The sequence below is a fragment of the Emys orbicularis genome, chromosome 3, assembly GCF_028017835.1.
Source record: "Emys orbicularis isolate rEmyOrb1 chromosome 3, rEmyOrb1.hap1, whole genome shotgun sequence".
NCBI lineage: Eukaryota > Metazoa > Chordata > Testudines > Emydidae > Emys > Emys orbicularis.
Window position 1 is genome coordinate 3,353,929 of NC_088685.1, and position 18,454 is coordinate 3,372,382.

General features: G+C 45.7%; 1 protein-coding gene across 2 annotated transcripts in view; it reads right to left on the minus strand.

The window, feature by feature from the left end:
* HADHA (hydroxyacyl-CoA dehydrogenase trifunctional multienzyme complex subunit alpha) overlaps nucleotides 1–18,454 on the minus strand; it is a 38,900-nt gene that overhangs the window by 17,180 nt on the left and 3,266 nt on the right. For both annotated transcript variants that reach the window (XM_065400654.1, XM_065400655.1), the window contains 9 exons: nucleotides 16,093–16,134; nucleotides 15,925–15,995; nucleotides 14,824–14,957; nucleotides 13,290–13,428; nucleotides 11,994–12,113; nucleotides 11,815–11,917; nucleotides 4,940–5,062; nucleotides 4,027–4,145; nucleotides 2,970–3,026 (listed from right to left, as the gene is read on the minus strand). In XM_065400654.1, coding sequence (XP_065256726.1) covers nucleotides 2,970–3,026; nucleotides 4,027–4,145; nucleotides 4,940–5,062; nucleotides 11,815–11,917; nucleotides 11,994–12,113; nucleotides 13,290–13,428; nucleotides 14,824–14,957; nucleotides 15,925–15,995; nucleotides 16,093–16,134 — 908 coding nt within the window. The remainder of the gene's footprint in view (nucleotides 1–2,969; nucleotides 3,027–4,026; nucleotides 4,146–4,939; nucleotides 5,063–11,814; nucleotides 11,918–11,993; nucleotides 12,114–13,289; nucleotides 13,429–14,823; nucleotides 14,958–15,924; nucleotides 15,996–16,092; nucleotides 16,135–18,454) is intronic.

Consider the following 18,454-nt stretch of genomic DNA (forward strand, 5'->3'; position numbering starts at 1 on the left):
CCTCTGTGGTGACCCATCAAGTTCCAGTGGCCTCCCCCCACTTGGGGCTGCTAAAAGAACAAGCAGAAGACTGCTCTTTCAATGATAGGATTTCCTGTAGTTAGCATTATCTATGGCTTCTGAAGAGCATGTGCTTCCTCCACCCCTTGGCACAATATTCATAGATTAGAAGATCAGTGGCTCCTTCTGGCTATATAATCTGGCCTTCTACTTCTCTCGTTCTCCTCTTTTGTCTGACAGTGCCTCCTTTGTGATGAATGAGGGTGCCTGCTAGGGACTTGATTTCAGTCTGTTTCCTGTCCTGCTTTATTCCTCCACCCCTTGTCTTGAGTTGTTGCTTTCTGCTCATTTTGTTGTTCTTCCTCCATTCCCTGCACGCTACTCACAGACGGGACATCCACTTGTGGCTCACGTACGCTCTGGCTGTGTGGCAGAGTGCCAGGAGAGCAGTCCACAGGCTGCTGCCTGAACTACTCCTGTGGCCAGCTGCATTAGGAGCTGCACTGCCACTGGGGGAGGGTATATGCTCATCGAAGGGCAGGCTCAGGATCATACACCTTCCTGCTCCCTGTGGTTCCCGGAGTAACTGGAGGATCATCCTGGGAAACACCACAATAAGGATCCTACTCTCAAAGGCTTTATGCACTTGAAGCAACAATTTACATCCCTTTGCAAACCAGTTTCTACTCTTATCTAGCAGCCGGTGTCTGCTCTCAAGTCAGTGGTTTGGAGAAGCTGGAGAGCCACCTCCCCAGGCTTTGGTCGGAATAACCTCTCAAGCGTTGCCATTTAACGAAACAAGGAAGCAGGAGGACAAGAAATGTCAGTCTGGTTAAACAGCAAAGCTCCTGGTGTTACTCAAGCTGGAATGCAACTCCAGGGAAATCAACAACACAGTCCACACTACGGGAGGCAATGTGTAAAATTCATTGTGAAGGGCAAAAAGCCAGAGACAAAACAAAACAAAAAATCTTTAAGCATATTAGAAACAGGAAGCCAGTAAGAGAATCTGCAAGTCTACCTATTCCTAGGGGGCAAAGAGGAGTAATCGAATATAAAGCTATTGCTGATAAGCGCAGTGATTTTCTCACACCACTTTTCAAAGGATGTTGGGGCAATCTACCCTGGACTGCTCTTTCAGTTAAGGAGTTATCAGATCAAAGCACAAGAAGAGTTTGTTCCAGCACCACCTCACAGGGCGGCGTCACCTGGAACAGACAGGATACACCCAGGAGTCCTGCAGGAACAAAAACCTTCCAAAACAGCTACTGTGTCAGGACTGGAGGGTCAAAAAAGGCACAGGGGATCCTGGGAGTTAGGATGTGAGCCCTACTTCAGTACCAGGTACCCAGGTTGAAGTGATTACAAAAAGAACACCCCCAGCTTAACAGCATATGGGACTAGCCAGCATGACTTCTACAAAGGAAACCCGGGCCTCACTAATCTAGTAAGATTTGTTGAGCATGTCCACAAAACAGAACTGAATAATTTGGACTTTCCTTAATAGCCTCAGGAGGGACGCTATCAAAGTCTCTTTGAAACCAAGTGGCCATGGGAAGGTGCACGGTAAAGTTCTGACGCCGATCGAAAACTGGCTGAGACAAAGAGTAAAAGTGGCCAGTTCCCAGTATGGCAAAAGGTTAACAATGGGATGCCCCAAGGGTCTGTACTAGGGCAGATGTTAAATATTCATGACCTGGAAAACGGGATGAACAGTGAGGTGGAAAAATGTGCAGATGACACATTAAGTAGGTTAGTCAAGACTAAAGAATGAGGGACATACCCAGCCTAGGTGAACGGACAACATGGCAGAGGAAATTCAGCAGTGGCAAGATACAAGGTCACGGGTGTTGGAAGGAATAATTTGAATTGCTCATTCACTTCACTGAGTTCTAAATTACCTGGAACTAGGCATCACTGTGGACAACTCTAGAAAAACCACCTGCCCAGTGCAAAGCAGTGATCAAAAAAGGAAACAAACCGTGTTAGGACGTAGAAGGAAAGGAACAGAAAATAACGAAATTATAAAGCCATTACATAAGTGAGCGCTAACCCATTGCCCAGAACCCTGTGCTTCGTTCAGGTTAGCCTGTAACAAAACCCAGGAACAGAAATAGAGGGTTCTGAGACAGGTGGGGAAAGACTTCCACATAAGACTAGGATTAGAATGGTTTAGACATGCCAGAGGAACACAAAACAAAAAAAGGTGCTGAGGAGATACGTGCCGTGCTGATTTACAGTATCTCATACAACAAGGATTAGGGGACAGTCAGTGAAAGTGAAAGGATAATGTTAAAAGATCAAAGAAAATACTTCACATGATACACAAACCACCTGTGGAACCCACTGCCACGTGGCAGAGGCCAAAAGCATCCCAAGGTACTAAATAGGATTAGACATTTGTATTAGCTAAGACAGCCTAAGGGAGGTTATCCCTTCTGCCACAAGGCAGGAACCAACCACTGACGGGGACTAGGAAGAAGCTTCGTTATGGGCAAGTTATTCTATAAATGCCCACTAGGGGGTTTCTTGCAATCTTCTTTGAGGCATCTGGTACTGGCCACTGTCAGACAGACACTGGACAAGACAAATCACTGCCCTGATCTGGTATGGCAGTTCCTGTGTTTCATACCCCCACTTCTGTCTCTGGCGGTGATCTCACTATGAACACTTGCCTACTCTACTAGAAGACCACAGCCATTATGACCCAGGAATAGGGGGCACCTTAGCCAGACTTGTGAATATTTGACTACATTATCTCATTGGTTTAAAATGTGAACCTGTGTGCGGAGATGGAAGATACAGACCTAATTCCACCCAGAGCAGCAGCATAGGGTCACAGGATGGGTGCCCAACACTACCCCCTCCGGGGCTGTCCCTTTAAGAGCATTCCCTTGTGCAAGGCTGAAAGCTAGTTTGAGGTCAATATGCAGCTTAAGAATAGAACAAGAGTTCCACAGTATGTTTACCTGGGATTCAGAGAGGTAGCCAGCTTCATTCCCCTGCTCCAGGCCAGTCTTCACAACCTACATGCAGAAGAGAGGCAGTGAAAATGGGCCATTTCATACATTATGTTCTCTTTTTGCGGACAATATATTTAGCACCAGGAAGAGCCCTTCCTGGCCAGTTCCATTCATGAGATTCACTTTGAACTCCTGCGTATCTGTTCCATGTTGTTCTAAGCGAGCTCACAGCAACATATTCATAGAGTAGATATCAATGGTGGGGGCATTCAAGTTGCCATCAGTTTAATTCGTGCACAGAGCTCCTAGAATCTGGAATTACTTCAGTAGGGTTGTGTACAACACAGGGGATAGGCTAACTGGCACTCATGAGCCAGCAGGAGCAGCTTAAAGCGGCTCCCAGAAAGAGGTCTCGGCTATAAAGTTTTAAAATAAGAGGACATTGATGGCAAAGTTTTCAGATGCACCTAAGTGACTTAGGAGCATAAATTTAATTGGTCCTATGGGCTCTAGGTGCCTAAATCACTTAGGCATTTGAGATTTTTACCCTGTGTGCTTGGTCTTGTACAAACATACTAGGATTTATAATCATGTTATCTAGCTAGAGATGGGGTGAGAATGGTGCAAGGGCTGCAATTGAAAGTTTCACGGAGGAAGTGTATTCTCTCTTATCTAACTTCCTTCCCTTTACTGTGGTTCTGGTGTTCCCCACCACCAGACTACTGGCACACTTGTATTTGAACGGGGATGTGTTTCCTTTTGGAAACACTTGTGAATTCTACTGAATCTGATGCACAAGCTGCTCATGCCACTAAATGGACAGACATTTGATTAGTCCCTTAGCCGAATCCTCACAGCTATTTACGGCCTGATTAAGCGCAAGGGGAAGACAATCTCCCTCTACGTAGGGCAATTATTTGTATTATCCTAGCCCCCAGGAACCCCAGTCATTAACCAGGACCCTGTTGTGCAAGGTGCTGTACAAATGATCCCTGCCTCCAGAGAGCTCACTGATCTCACCCAGATGCAACCTTCGTGTCATGTGACTCAGGGTGGGGGTTACCTCAATGATTTTCAGGGGAGCGGGGTAGAGTCCTTTTGTCTGCTTCTGCACCCTTTTCTCCACTGTTTTGTAGATCTGCTGCCTCACAAAGGGAACAGCCAGGGCATAGTCTGTCAGTTCTGCAAGAGGACACAAGGTAACACTTCAGGGATCTGTCGTATGCCCAAGTCCAACCCTGACATGGACACTAGCTAGTCCGCTACAGTGACCAGTGTGGATGCTGCAGCTCTGACTCACTAGCTTTCTATGGCAGGAGAAGAGGTGTGCTCATCTTAAAAACCCCGTTATTAGATACGGCAAGCACAGATCTGATTAGAGGGCAGGCCACTTAGACAGCTGAACCTTCTTAGCATCCATTCCAGGGTGATAAATTCAATGGAGAGCCAAAGGCTGCTCCTAGGGCAATCAATGTCAAGAACGCCAATTGACTTCAGTGGAGCAGGACTTCACAGTGAGATTTAGCAGCTTCCTCGAACTCCATTAAATAAGGATTAGAACCATTACCCACTTGTGGAAGTGCTTTTCTAAGGGGATCAAAGCCACATTCAGTGCACGAGTTCGGACGCAAAGCGTGGCACTTACACTGGCTAGCCAGTGTATACGGTGGGCAGCTGCTGCAGAAGTTCAGCCAATGCACCCTGGTCCCTACTCCTCCTGTCATGGGCCCTTCCACACAGCTCTGCCAATGCACCTTGGTTCTGATGTGCAGCACGCTTTGCTCCTGATCGGAGACCAGCAATCCTGCCAGTTCATGGGGCTGTCGCAGTATGGCTACTGCTGTCTAAAACTAGGCCAATTTAATTCACGAGGGATTTCTTGAGGATTCTGAAATCATGTCTCTAGAGGCAGAATTGAATTAACCCACTAAGAAGCCTTTAAGTTAAGCTTTGTTGCCTGCATCCCATGCACTTACTCTGGACCAACCCTTTTTCCCTTTTGTGGGACACGGTCTTATTGGCTAGTCCTCTGGCAAAGCCAATCGCTACCTCCTCCAGGTACTCAATTGTTCGTTCTTCTGGACTTTTGGTGCCTGGTCCTGGGAACACAGAAGGGATGGGTCAGAGAGGGGGAACGCAGCCTGCAGGATTACATGATGGGGAGGTATTTTGTTAGAACCAGCTCTCTCTGTAAAGACCAGACCAAAGTGGACATACCTCTGCTGATCCCTACAGCTCCACCCCAGCCCACAGAACTGCTTTACCAGACAGACAAATCAAGTACCAAAGAGTTGAGCGAACAGCTTTTAAGGAAAGCATAAAGTTGTAAGTTAGCTTCAATATTATGGCATTTTCTGAGTAACGCCAGTGCAGGTGGGCTAACAACCTTACAGGACTAGGCAGTGGGTGTATTATCCATTGTTGGATGCAGTGTTGTAGACAGACTGGTCCCAGGATATTGGAGACACAAGGTGGGCGAGGCAATATATTTTGTTGGACTTTGAAGCTCCACCGAGCTCTTCTTCAGGTCTGGGAAAGATAGCCAGAGTGTCACAGCTAAATACGAGGTGGAACAGACTGTTTAGCATAAGTAGTTAACACATTGTACCATGGATGTCATCTCCCTAGACACCAACATCCCTCACAGCGACAGCATCGTCGCCTGCCTCAAATAGCTACAAGACCATGGACAACACTCAGATCTGCACGCCAAACATTTTCAACTCATCCATTTCAGCCTCAACAACAAAACACTTTGTCCAAAGCCTGGGAACAGCCCTGGGTACCAGGATGGCTCCCCAATATGTCCACCGCTGCATGGGCCAGCTTGAGGAAGAATTTCCGGGGAAAAAATGCATCACAAAACCGATGCTGTACCTGAGATATCATCAATGTATTTTCATCTGGACAGATTACCTAGCCTCCCTTGTAGATGTCGATCACTTCAACAACCACCACCCATCCATCCAACTCTCTAGAACACACTCACACCGGCATCAACTTCCTAGACACCACGATCAGCTTCAGCAATGGAACCCTACAGACAACTATACACAAGAAACCCATGGATCACCAGACTTGCCTTCACTGATCCTGTAGCCACCCCAGACACACCAAGAAATCTGTTATCTACAGCCAGGCACTGAGATACCACAGAATATGCACCAAGGAGGAAGTCTGGGATATGCACCTAAACGAGCTCAAAACCACCTTTAAACAAGGACACTCCATCCAAGAAGTAGACTGCATCATGGAATAGGCCAGATACCCTGAGAGAACCTGCTTCAATATGGAAAAAAAAAAAAAATTCTGACCACCTCTCCCCCTCCAACACTGGAACCCATACGGGGTATCATTAAATTATTACAACCCAGACTCGATGGGGACCACATCCTGAAAGAAATCTATCCCAAACCCTCTCTTAAAAAGCCCGTAACCTCACCAAGCTCACCATCAGAAGCAAGCTCTCCACAAACCAGGGCACCCCAGCTCAAAGCAGCACAAGACTACTATAATAGATGCCAAACTTGTAGGCATATCTGCACCGTTATAATGATCAGTACTCACACCCAACACAGCTTTCAGGATCCATGGGTCTTACACAGCCCTATCACAACATGTGATGTACCTCATGCAGTGCATTAAATGCCCAACAGCAGCTATGTGGGTGAAATCAGACAATCACTATGCTCTTGAATGAACTCACACAAAAAACACAAAGACAAATACACCTCATCACCCAGGGGTGAACGCTTTTTACAAAGTGATCACTCCATATCTGACCTCTCAGTCCTCATCCTCAAAGGAAACCTGCACAATACTTTCAAAAGATGAGCCTGGGAGTTTAAATTCAAAACTTTGCTAGACACTGAAAATCGTGGATTTAGGCCAGGTCTACACTACAGACCTACGTCGGTATAACCAGGTCGCTCGAGGTGTGAAAAATCCACACGCCTGAGCGACAGTTACGTCCCGTGTAGACAGCACGATGTCAACGCGACAGCTTTGCTTGTTGACATAGCTATCACCTCTTGTGGAGGTGGATTTACTACACAGGCAGGAGAAGCTCTCTCCCGTCAGTGTCGGAGTGTCTTCACTTAAGCACTACAGTGGCACAGCTTCATTGATGCAGCTGTGCCATGCAGAATTTTTAGTGTAGACTTGCCCTTAAAGACACTGGATTTATGGCTTATTCCATCAACCTGTAACCCACTATTTATCCTATGACTGCAGAGGCATTAACTGCCCACTTCACCTTGAATAGTCCATTTCAATGGGGGTTAATTCCACTGGTCTACAATTTTTGAGAAGTCGTCTGCTTCAGAGATAAAATGTGCTATTTATTATGTATTTTGATGTGCTGAATTCAAATCTGACCATTAAAACAACTGATTGGCTACTGTTTCTAAGATATTTAAGTTTTTACATTTTATGTCTATGTGTATTGTGTAGATAGTAGAGTTTTAATCCTAAATTGTAAACCTAGGTCTTTTCATGTGTTTATGGTTGCTTTACAGGATAATATTTCACCTGACCTGTTTATGTAACACTTTAAAAATCAGCAAAAGGGTTATATCAATAAAAATTTATTATGAAACAAAAGGCAAAAAACTATTATGTACATAGTTTAGTTCTATTCAGAGTCTACTCGGCGCTTCTTGGCTTGTCTCTTGTATTCATTAAATGGAGCATCTCTTGTCACTGTCCAGCAATAGTCTGCAAGCATTGATGGGCTCCATTTGCCCTGATAGCGTTTCTCCATTGTTGCAATGTCCTGGTGAAATCGCTCACCGTGCTCGTGGCTCACTGCTCCGCAGTTCGGTGGAAAAAAAATCTAGATGAGAGTGCAAAAAATGTATCTTTAGTGACATGTTGCAACCAAGGCTTTTGTATGCCTTGAGGAGGTTTTCCACCAACAACCTGTAGTTGTCTGCCTTGTTGTTTCTGAGAAAATTTATTGCCACTAACTGGAAGGCTTTCCATGCTGTCTTTTCCTTGCCACGCAGTGCATGGTCAAATGCATCATCTCGAAGAAGTTCATGAATCTGAGGACCAACAAAGACACCTTCCTTTATCTTAGCTTCACTTAACCTTGGAAATTTTCCACAGAGGTACTTGAAAGCTGCTTGTGTTTTGTCAATGGCCTTGACAAAGTTCTTCATCAGACCCAGCTTGATGTGTAAGGGTGGTAACAAAATCTTCCTTGATTCAACAAGTGGTGGATGCTGAACACTTTTCCTCCCAGGTTCCAATGACTGTCGGAGTGGCCAATCTTTCTTGATGTAGTGGGAATCTCTTGCACGACTATCCCATTCACAGAGAAAACAGCAGTACTTTGTGTATCCAGTCTGCAGACCAAGCAAGAGAGCAACAACCTTCAAATCGCCACAAAGCTGCCACTGATGTTGGTCATAGTTTATGCACCTCAAAAGTTGTTTCATGTTGTCATAGGTTTCCTTCATATGGACTGCATGACCAACTGGAATTGATGGCAAAACATTGCCATTCTGCAGTAAAACAGCTTTAAGACTCGTCTTCGATGTATCAATGAACAGTCTCCACTCATCTGGATTGTGAACGATGTTGAGGGCTGCCATCACACCATCGATGTTGTTGCAGGCTACAAGATCACCTTCCATGAAGAAGAATGGGACAAGATCCTTTTGACGGTCACGGAACATGGAAACCCTAACATCACCTGCCAGGAGAGTCCACTGCTGTAGTCTGGAGCCCAACAGCTCTGCCTTACTCTTGGGTATTTCCAAATCCCTGACAAGGTCATTCAGTTCACCTTGTGTTATGAGGTGTGGTTCAGAGGAGGAGGATGGGAGAAAATGTGGGTCCTGTGACATTGATGGTTCAGGACCAGAAGTTTCATCCTCTTCCTCGTCTGACTCAAGTGAGAATGATTCTGGTGCATCAGGAACCGGCAGTCCTTCTCCGTGGGGTACTGGACGTATAGCTGATGGAATGTTTGGATAATGCACAGTCCACTTTTTCTTCTTTGACACACCTTTCCCAACTGAAGGCACCATGCAGAAGTAACAATTGCTGGTATGATCTGTTGGCTCTCTCCAAATCATTGGCACTGCAAAAGGCATAGATTTCCTTTTCCTATTCAACCACTGGCAAAGATTTGTTGCACAAGTGTTGCAGCATATGTGTGGGGCCCACCTCTTGTCCTGATCTCCAATTTTGCAGCCAAAATAAAGGTGATAGGCTTTCTTAACCATAGTGGTTATACTGCGCTTTTGTGATGCAAAAGTCACTTCACCACAAACATAGCAGAAGTTATCTGCACTGTTCACACAAGTACGAGGCATCTCTGCTCACTTTGGCTAAACAGAAATGTGTCCCTTTGCAAAATCAAACACTGACAAAGAAGAGCACGACACTGTATGATTTCTAGAGCTGATATAGGGCAATTTGTTCAGCAGAGTGATGTAAGCTTCATTATGATTGCATCATCCATGACTTCGAGGAATAACATGATGCAATTCATATCATGTATGACGCAATGCCAGCTTCAGATTGCATCATTCATTGTTTTGCCTAAAAAGCAAGTACTGTCCAAACCCAGTCATAGATTTATTCATAGATCCAGTCAAAGATGTATTTTAGTCATTTCTGGTTTAAATTGAGATCCCTTCCCTTTATAACTCACTTATCCTCCGCCATTCCCAAGTCAAGGGTCGTATATACTGACCCATAGCATATCTTGAAAACTAGAGCCAATCAACAATTTTAAGCATCATTTTCGTTCTCAGTGACCCAGAATTAGTAAAGTTTGACTACATTTATTTCAGAAGCATTTTGGCTGTAGAGCAGTGTTACTTATGCTGAACAATCTGTCCCATCCTCTTCTACCTGGCATTTAGGGCTTGTCCACACTTGAAAAGCTACAGCGGCCCTACTGTAGCGCTTCAGCATGGACACTACCGACGCCCAGGGGAGGTTCTCCTGTTGGCATAGATAATCCACCTCCCCGAGAGGCAGCAGCTAGGTCGATGGAAGAATTCTTCTGTTGCTCTAGTGCTGTCAACACTGGGGATCAGATTGGCTTAACTATGTTGCTCAGGGGTGTGGATTTTTCACACCTGAGTGACGTAGTTAAGCTGATGCAAGTTACCAGTGAAGACCAGCTCTGAGTGGGCTCAGAGACCTCTCTCTCTCTCACCAACAGAAGACATTACACCACCCACCTTGTCTCCGCACTTTCCAAATAAGCCAAGATGATTTGGAGGTACAACAAGGAATATTTGCTCCTTTTTAAAGGGCAGCACTACGCTGGGTAAGCGACCATACAAGGTTTACATCAAACTCACGTACACACTGGGGCACTCGTAAATGGCAATTGACTGACTTAGAAGAAAGCTGACCGTGTTAAGCCAGACAAGACTGTGAGATGCAAGATACAGAAGCAAAGGGCCTTATCCAGTGCACTTTTGGAAGACAGCATTTTCAGTTGAGAGTTTAAGAGGCCTACGCACTCCCTTCACCAGGTGTTGGCCCAGGGAAACAAGCACAATAATTGACTATTATGGCAGGATCAGCTGCCAGAACGTAATAGCGCACAATTGTTTCCATTCTAAGCCCCGTTTTCAGATTCTTAAAGCTTTCTTGAGTTTTCACGCTAAAGTTTCCCCTCTCCAATAAGCCCCCGGCCAATAAAAGTCCCTCAGTGCAGGAATAGCAGAGATCAACAGATTTAGCACTTTCCACTTCTAACTGAAAGTGAATTAGCAATTTTGAGTGCCCAAAGCTCTGGGGTTCTCCTGTCACTGGAGAAACAGCAGATCACCTATCATTATGCAGAGCACAGATACTGCCCTGAAATCCAGGCCTTGGGATATCCATTACCTTTAACAAGAACGGCCAGACTGGGTCAGACCAAAGGTCCATCTAGCCCAGTATCCTGTCTGCCGACAGTGGCCAATGCCAGGTGCCCCAGCTAGAATGAACAGAACAGGGAATCATCAAGTGATCCATCCCGTTGTCCATTCCCAGCTTCTGGCAAACAGAGGCTAGGGACACCATTCCTGCCCATCCTGGCTAATAGACATCGATGGACCTATCCTCCATGAACTTATCTAGTTCTTTTTTGAACCCTGTTATAGTTGTGGCCTTCACAACATCCTCTGGCAAAGAGTTCCACAGGTTGACTGTGCGTTGTGTGAAGAAATACTTCCTTTTGTTTGTTTTAAACCTGCTGCCTATTAATTTCATTTGGTGACCCCCCCCCCCAGTTCTTGTGTTACGAGGAGGAGTAAATAACACTTCCTTAGTTACTTTCTGCACACTAGTCATGATTTTATAGACTTCTATCATATGCCCCCTTTGCCATCTCTTTTCCAAGCTGAAAAGTGCCAATTTTATTAAATCTCTCCTCATATGGAAGCTGCTCCATACCCCTAATCATTTTTGTTGCCCTTTTCTGAACATTTCCAATATATCTTTTTTTGAGATGGGACGACCACATCTGCACGCAGTATTCAAGATGCGGGCATACCATGGATTCATCACTTGATGTGCTCAATTAGTAAGACATGATCAGTGAAGAATGCAGGGTCTTATCCACCCTGAATTCTAACTGTGGCAAATTCATTTAGCTTATGTAAAACATATGCTCCCCACCCTGAATACACTGCACTGCAATTCCTGTTCCCTCCCCAAAAGCTGAGACTCTGAAAACCAGCACCCAGCCCAGATGATAAACTCTACATCCCATTAGATGAATGGCAGCATCAAGGACTTCTCTACCCATTTAATCAAATTGGAGGAATTAATCCAAAGGGCAACAGATTAGCCACCTAAGTAGCTTTAAGACAATTCTCGAGTCTTAGCCACTGACCTAGTGGATCAACCAATTGATCAACCAGCCCCATCCTCTTTGCTCTGTCAGCACGGATGTTCTTCCCGGTCAGCATCATGTCAAAGGCGGCAGGAAGTCCCACCTGGAAGGCAGACAGAGGGCGTCAGACCTGGAGATAGCGATGTGAAGGAAAGGGACTGCTCATCCTCTTCACTTACCATCTTTGGTAGCCTCTGAGTGCCCCCTGCACCCGGCAGTAGCCCCAGTAACACCTCGGGTGTGCCCAACACTGTCTTCTTGTCCTTTGTAGCTACTCTGTATTGACAGGAGATGGCAACCTTGGACAGGAGACAAAAATATAGCCAATAGAATAGTTTGCACTTCCAGAACATCTCACGGGCGAAAATGCAAGAACCCATCAATACACACCAAGGACACCCTCTACGTGAGCAGAACTGCCTGGGACTCCCTCATTGTCTCCTCCAGCTCTGGGGATGGACATTGGGTCCTATGTAGTCACACAGATCCCTGCTACACCCAGTCAGGGTCCTTTAAACATCACCTGGTTCTTACTGGCTAATCTCATTAAGTGCAATCGGAGCATCATCTTATTTACAGATTGACCCTGTGGCTCTGAAGATGGCATTTACCCCCATGCTGATACCAAGCCCAGACCCTTCACTAGATCAGTGAGGTCTGGAGAGCACAGAGACAGGCCAAGGGACACAACACACACGCCCGGAGATTTCATTCCTAGCAATAATCATCTTGCATTTAAGCAATGCCTTTCATCCAGTGACACCACAAGAGCGCTACAGTTTACAACCTTCAGGCTAACCACTTATTGCCTACCACCCTCCTAGACTAGATCCGCTCACCTTCCTATCCCCACGAGGGGCATGCAGTAGCTATTTGACAGCGTGTAACACTAAACCATTCAGACTAGGATGGAACACGGTACCCATCTGAAATGCAAGGGAACTGTAGATAGGATGGGTACAATTACTCAAGGTGGGATTTGGCCAGGAGACCCATTTTACACCCCCACTCGGATAAGGGCCTGTAAAGGAACACAAGTGGTCAGGACCTGAACTCTGTTTCTCATCTGAAAAACAGCAACTGCAGTAACATGCCCTGTAGCGCAGCGCTAAGGTATCGGTTCAACACCGGGACAAAGCGCCATCTGTCAAGTCACCAATGGCTCTTGTGGCAGCTCTGGTGTTTTCCCTGCAGGCCTCCCATCCAAATATTGGCCCGGTCCATCCCTGCATTTAGATGTCATTGTCTCACAAGCTAAGCAGGATGACTATGCCAAAGACCTCAAATGCAACAAAACTAGGCCATTTACCATAAACAGAATTCAGCAGGTTTCCTGGCTGCCATGAGGCCTGAAATCCCATCTCTATCCTCTCAGGAATGCAGCTGAATTCTCCCAAATAGCCCAGAGACCTCTGCAGGCTCATGCCAGAATGACAGCAGCATCTGCCCTGCAGCCCTGCAACTCCCTACAGTACCTCTAGTCCTCCTCCCAGGCAGGAACCACTGATGGCAGCAACTATGGGCTTTGGAGATTTTTCAAGTTTCTCAAACATCTTCTGTCCTTCCTGAGAAAGCTGCATCACTTCCTGAATGGTCTTGCAGGATTCGATCATACTGCAGCAGGGTAGAAAGACTGATCAGATTTGCATAGCAGTGCCGAGAAAGCGTCAGTAAAGCAGGGAGTGCTTCAGGCACTGTTTCCTACTCCCCACAGCTTTATTAAGAGATATGCAGGATCAGTATAACCCCCTAGCCCTAGATTGCCAAGCAATGCAGATCAAATCCAGGGGAGAAAGAGCTCACACAAAAGGCTTTGCAAACACTTGCCCCTTTGGGAGGGTGGAAGAGAACAGGATAATTTGTAAAGCAGCACTCTGATCTCACACACTGCCAATTAGAAACGTATCAGGGGGTGCCACTGGACTCCTTCCAATTGGAAATGGTCAGTCAATTAGTGTCATTTGGAATAGGCACTGCTGCCAGCAAGAGGCAGTAGAGCAGGATCTTCATGTTGAGACCAAAGGAAGCCTTTGAATTCAACCTGTCCTTTCTCAAAAAATAAAAAATAAAATACTCGCTCTGGCTGGCGCTGCTGTCTCCTCCTCCATGGCTCATTTTACATAGAGTCTCTTCCCTTCCCAGGGATGGGTAAGGAAGTCAGTGAGTTGTTGAAGAGCACAGAGATTACAGCTGCCTCCTGGTCAAGTAGCTGCTATTTCCAGAGAACCCACAATATGAAATCTTGGGTATGGAAAGAAGTCTCCCAAGTTACCCTGAAGTCCAGATGCGCTAACAACTGGGCAGGCAGAGTTTAGCAGACAGCAAGCCAGAGTTCATGGTTAACCCTCAGACTAGCGAGCCAGGGTGCAGTTTGTGTTTAAACATCCCGACAGAGGGAGGTCCAAAATTCTGCATAACCAAAAGGTAGCAACTTGCCAGTGCAAGGAACCTGAGGCCTACAGCACATAATACACCTGCTCTTCCTTTGATGCGTGGCTCACATACCAGCATACGATACTCAAACCAGCTAGGCTGTCTGGCTCACGGTAATCACAGTCGGGAAACTATTTTTCCCTCCCAGAATGCACCTCTGCATTCAGGGAAGTGCTGACAATGTGTTAGAGTTTAGTGGGCTGCACTGACCAGCCATGCTCCATAGATCCCAAGGCCAGAAGGGACCATTGTGATCATCTAGTGATCCTGCATAGCACAGGCCAGAGAACTTTCCCTAAATAATTCCTAGAACAGAGCTTTTAGAAAGACATCCAAAAAATGGTCACTGATGGGGAATCCACCATTCCAAGCTATCTGAGCTCCAGGCCCTGCTAAGCAACCTGTGTCAAGATACCCGGGGATAGATTTGGTGATCAGACTGCTGCCTTGCTACTGAGGAAGCACAGACAGCAAGCTCATGTCACATAAGCTCCTAAGAGGATATTCCGGTCTGCTAAGAAAGTCAATATGGACAAAGCACCAGTCAGCAGGTGGCTTTTACTCCCCACCACTTACTTGATATCCGCCCCAGCAATGAAGCAGCCTGGCTTTGCTGATATTAGGACAGCACTTTTGACCGCCTCGTTGGCCCAGATTTCGTTCATTACCTCTGTGAACTCTGACTGCAGTTGTTTGGACAGAGTGTTGACCTGCAGACAGGAAATGAACACTGTAAATACAGACTAAAGACAGAGGCAGAGTTCAACCCCTCATGGAGCACATACCCTTCTGTTCCCCCACATTCAAAAAAAAGACTTCCAAGGGAAAAGAAAGAACCGCTATAAAAAGCCAAAGCTTAGTGGCAGGCAGGAATGGAAAAATCCACTTCCTCTCCTTCAACTTCCCCGAGAGCAAGTAACTCCCTCTTGCTCTACACCTTCTTATACTTGCTTCATGCAGGGGAGAGGATACCTAGTCTGGGAATTCCCCAGGACAGATGGGTAAGCCTGTAGCCTGGTACAGTTATAATGCTGTATTCAGCCAAATTACTCAGAGCAGAGTTCTGCTATAAAGTCTGATCACTTGAGTCTGTGCCCTAGGAATACAGGAATTGCACAGCAGATCGCAGTGATCCATCGAGTTCAGGATCCTGTCCTTGACGTTGCCAGTACCAGATGCTTCAAAGATGAAATCTCACAATGTGCTATTATGAAATAACCTGCCCATAGGGGAAGTTTGTGATGTAGAACATCAGGATTTAGGATCCCTTTAACCTGTTTAGTTCTATATACTATAGCTATGGATGTTTTTCATTATCCATACAAATGGATCATCTATTTTGAAAGCTAGTAAGCTCTTGGACTCAATGAGGTATTGTGGCAATGAATTCCACAGGTTAGTTTACTGTGTACAGAAATTTCCCTTGGTCAGCTTTAAATACATTTCCCTTCAATTTCAGTAGAGACCCCCTTGTTCTTGTAGAAAAGAGTAAAAGGAGCACCTTACATATCTTCTCATTTGTTACAGCGTGTCCTCTCCGATCTAAACAATGGGCCTTTCCAGTCTCGTTAGACCTCTAATCATTTTCCAATCCCTTCTCTGAACTATTACTTCTATTCTCACTTTATCCTTTTTGAAAAAGGAATGTCTAGTAGTCATAGGGGATTAAAGCAATACCTTTGAATCTGGGGAGTTGAAACGTACAACTGCAACATCTCCTTTGACATCATAGTTAACGTGAGTTCTAGCTGTAAACAAGAGGCAAAAGATCATCTCTCAGACTTATGTTCTTACTGGATTTTAACAGAAAAGGTCACAAATCACAGTCAGTCTCTTTACACTTACCCTGAAGAGAAGAGGAGCTGGCAACATTCCGGCAGGCGTAACCTAAGGAAGGGAAGTTAACAGGAGTTACAGGCTTTCCCAAAAAATGAGTGCAGACACATTTAAGTTAGACTGTCCTCAAGGTAACCACTGAGTGATATTTTTAGTTCCTCCCCCCCGCCCATATATCAAGTAGTCAATAGCTTCTACAAAGATTCTTCAATAAGAGAGCATAGAACTCACGCAGGCCTCTGTTTGTGTGACCTTCGTGCCACAGACTTTGTACTGGTAACTTTCCAGCATCACAAATACCAACACAAGAGGTCCATAGACCTTGGTATTAACCACGGATGCTGCGAGCAGAACGGAGTGTTTGCCTTTGCTGTCAGCATGCATAGTTCAACATCTGTTTGTTCATGTGTAGCAAGCTAAAGAGCCATCTCAGACTACAGAGATCCCAGGACATGGTGCATTCTGGAGAGTTCCAAGCCTAGAAATCTGACATTAGAAATTCCTCCTCAGCTACGGCAGACCTGCCCTAGCAGAATGAATTCTCCAGTGCAGTCCTAAATATCACATGGATGACATCTTCCACTCCTTCCCTGGGGGGGATTAGTCTAATCTACAAGGAATGCGTGACTGGCTACAAATGAAGCCCCCACAAATAGGCGTTTCTTCTCTCCCCCTGCCCTCTATGCTAACAAAATCTCAGTCACCACCCCTGACAACTGCATGTGCAAATCTTTAGATAAGCTTGCCCTCTTCTAGTGCAGTCAGAGGGCCCCACAAGTCAGAATAAGGGAAAAGGGACATTTAAGCTTTGACCTGCAGAACCTCAGCAAAAGAATCCCCTTTCCTGCCCCCCTGAAGCCAGCATCTTACATTTTTGCCTCCAGTTATCCCTATTGTTACCCTAAAATCCCTCCCACTTCTGTTCAAGTGACCTTCACCTTGGACAAAAGCTTCTTCCAATGCAACGCTGGGCTGCCCCTAGCTACTGCAGGCAGCAACTGCTTTCCCCATGGGAGCCACTGCTATGAGCTATTGTGAGATGAACAACCAAAAATGCTGCTCTTCAAACAGCGTATCCTAATTGGTACGGTTGGCAGCAGCTAGCCATTAGATTACAGAATACCACATTGGTTTATTTACAGGGTGCCAACCCTTGAGGCAGACCATCCCTAGCCCAAAGGCAAAACAACCTGGGAAATCCAGGAGGGGGAATAAGTAGGGTGGGATGAATCTCCAATCAACCACTCAGATCAGACAATGATTAATCAGGCACCCTGCACTTTGCTTCGCAAATAAGCACTTATCCCTTCCCCCACAGCCATGTTATCTTGGCTTAGAGCTGCTCCATGCACTTTCCCCTACATTTCTAAATGGTCTCCTCCTCTGAAGGGAGGGAGTGACCTTTGTCCAACATTTCATCATGCCCAGGAACATGAGCAAGGTAAACTGCTTTGGGAGACTGGAAAAAGTGTGTCACATTTAGTTCCTTTCTGAAACGGTGGGAGTGATTTATTCTCGGCAACATCTTATTAAGAAATTTGTCTCCTGGTTTTGATTTCCAAGAATGTATTTTTAAGAGGATTTTTGACCAAGTTTGAGGCCCAGATTACAAACCCTGTGTGAAATCTTTGATAGCCTTAAAATTCTAGGCTCGGGAGTGCCTAGGCTTCAGTCATTGAAAGGCCAGCCAGCCAAATGTGATCGCCAAAATGTAGCGCTCGCATTGCCCGCGTCTTTATAACGGATGCAGCAACTTGAGACTAGAGGCCCTAGCACGAAATGATCAGTCTTGTAATTTGGAGTAAAATGCAGCATTTCACAGTACGGCTTTCGCAGGCTACATTCCGGTGATAAAGGGCAGGAGTGCGCTGCCTTGTCGAACTTGTTCAATGTAGCCCTTGGGTTGCACCACACTATCAGGTGAAGCAGGAGGAAGAAATTAGATGAACAATTGAGACTAAATTACAAGACCACGACTGGTAGCTTCCCCAACCCTTTCCCTCCTCCCCCAGGAGTCTGCACTAGAGTCATAGCCAGATAGGAAAGTCTGGGGATGGGTCACTAACAGATGTATTTTTATATGGAGAGTAAGGGTTTGCACTTGGACATTGTCAACTTATCCTAGACTTCACCAAATAGCTCCACCCTTTTAAAGATATAGAATCTCTTATTTCATGAAGTTATGCAAGTAACTGATTGGCTGAATTAGCCCCCTCCCAGTTCCATGGTCTAACATGCCTTTGCTTCTTCTCTTAAGTTCCCCTTAAACACTTTCCGGGAAGCTCTCTACAAACATTTTTAAGAAGTTTCAGCAAAACAGTCTAAAGGTACACAAAGATAAAAAGATACCAAGAATCTGGAACAAAACATA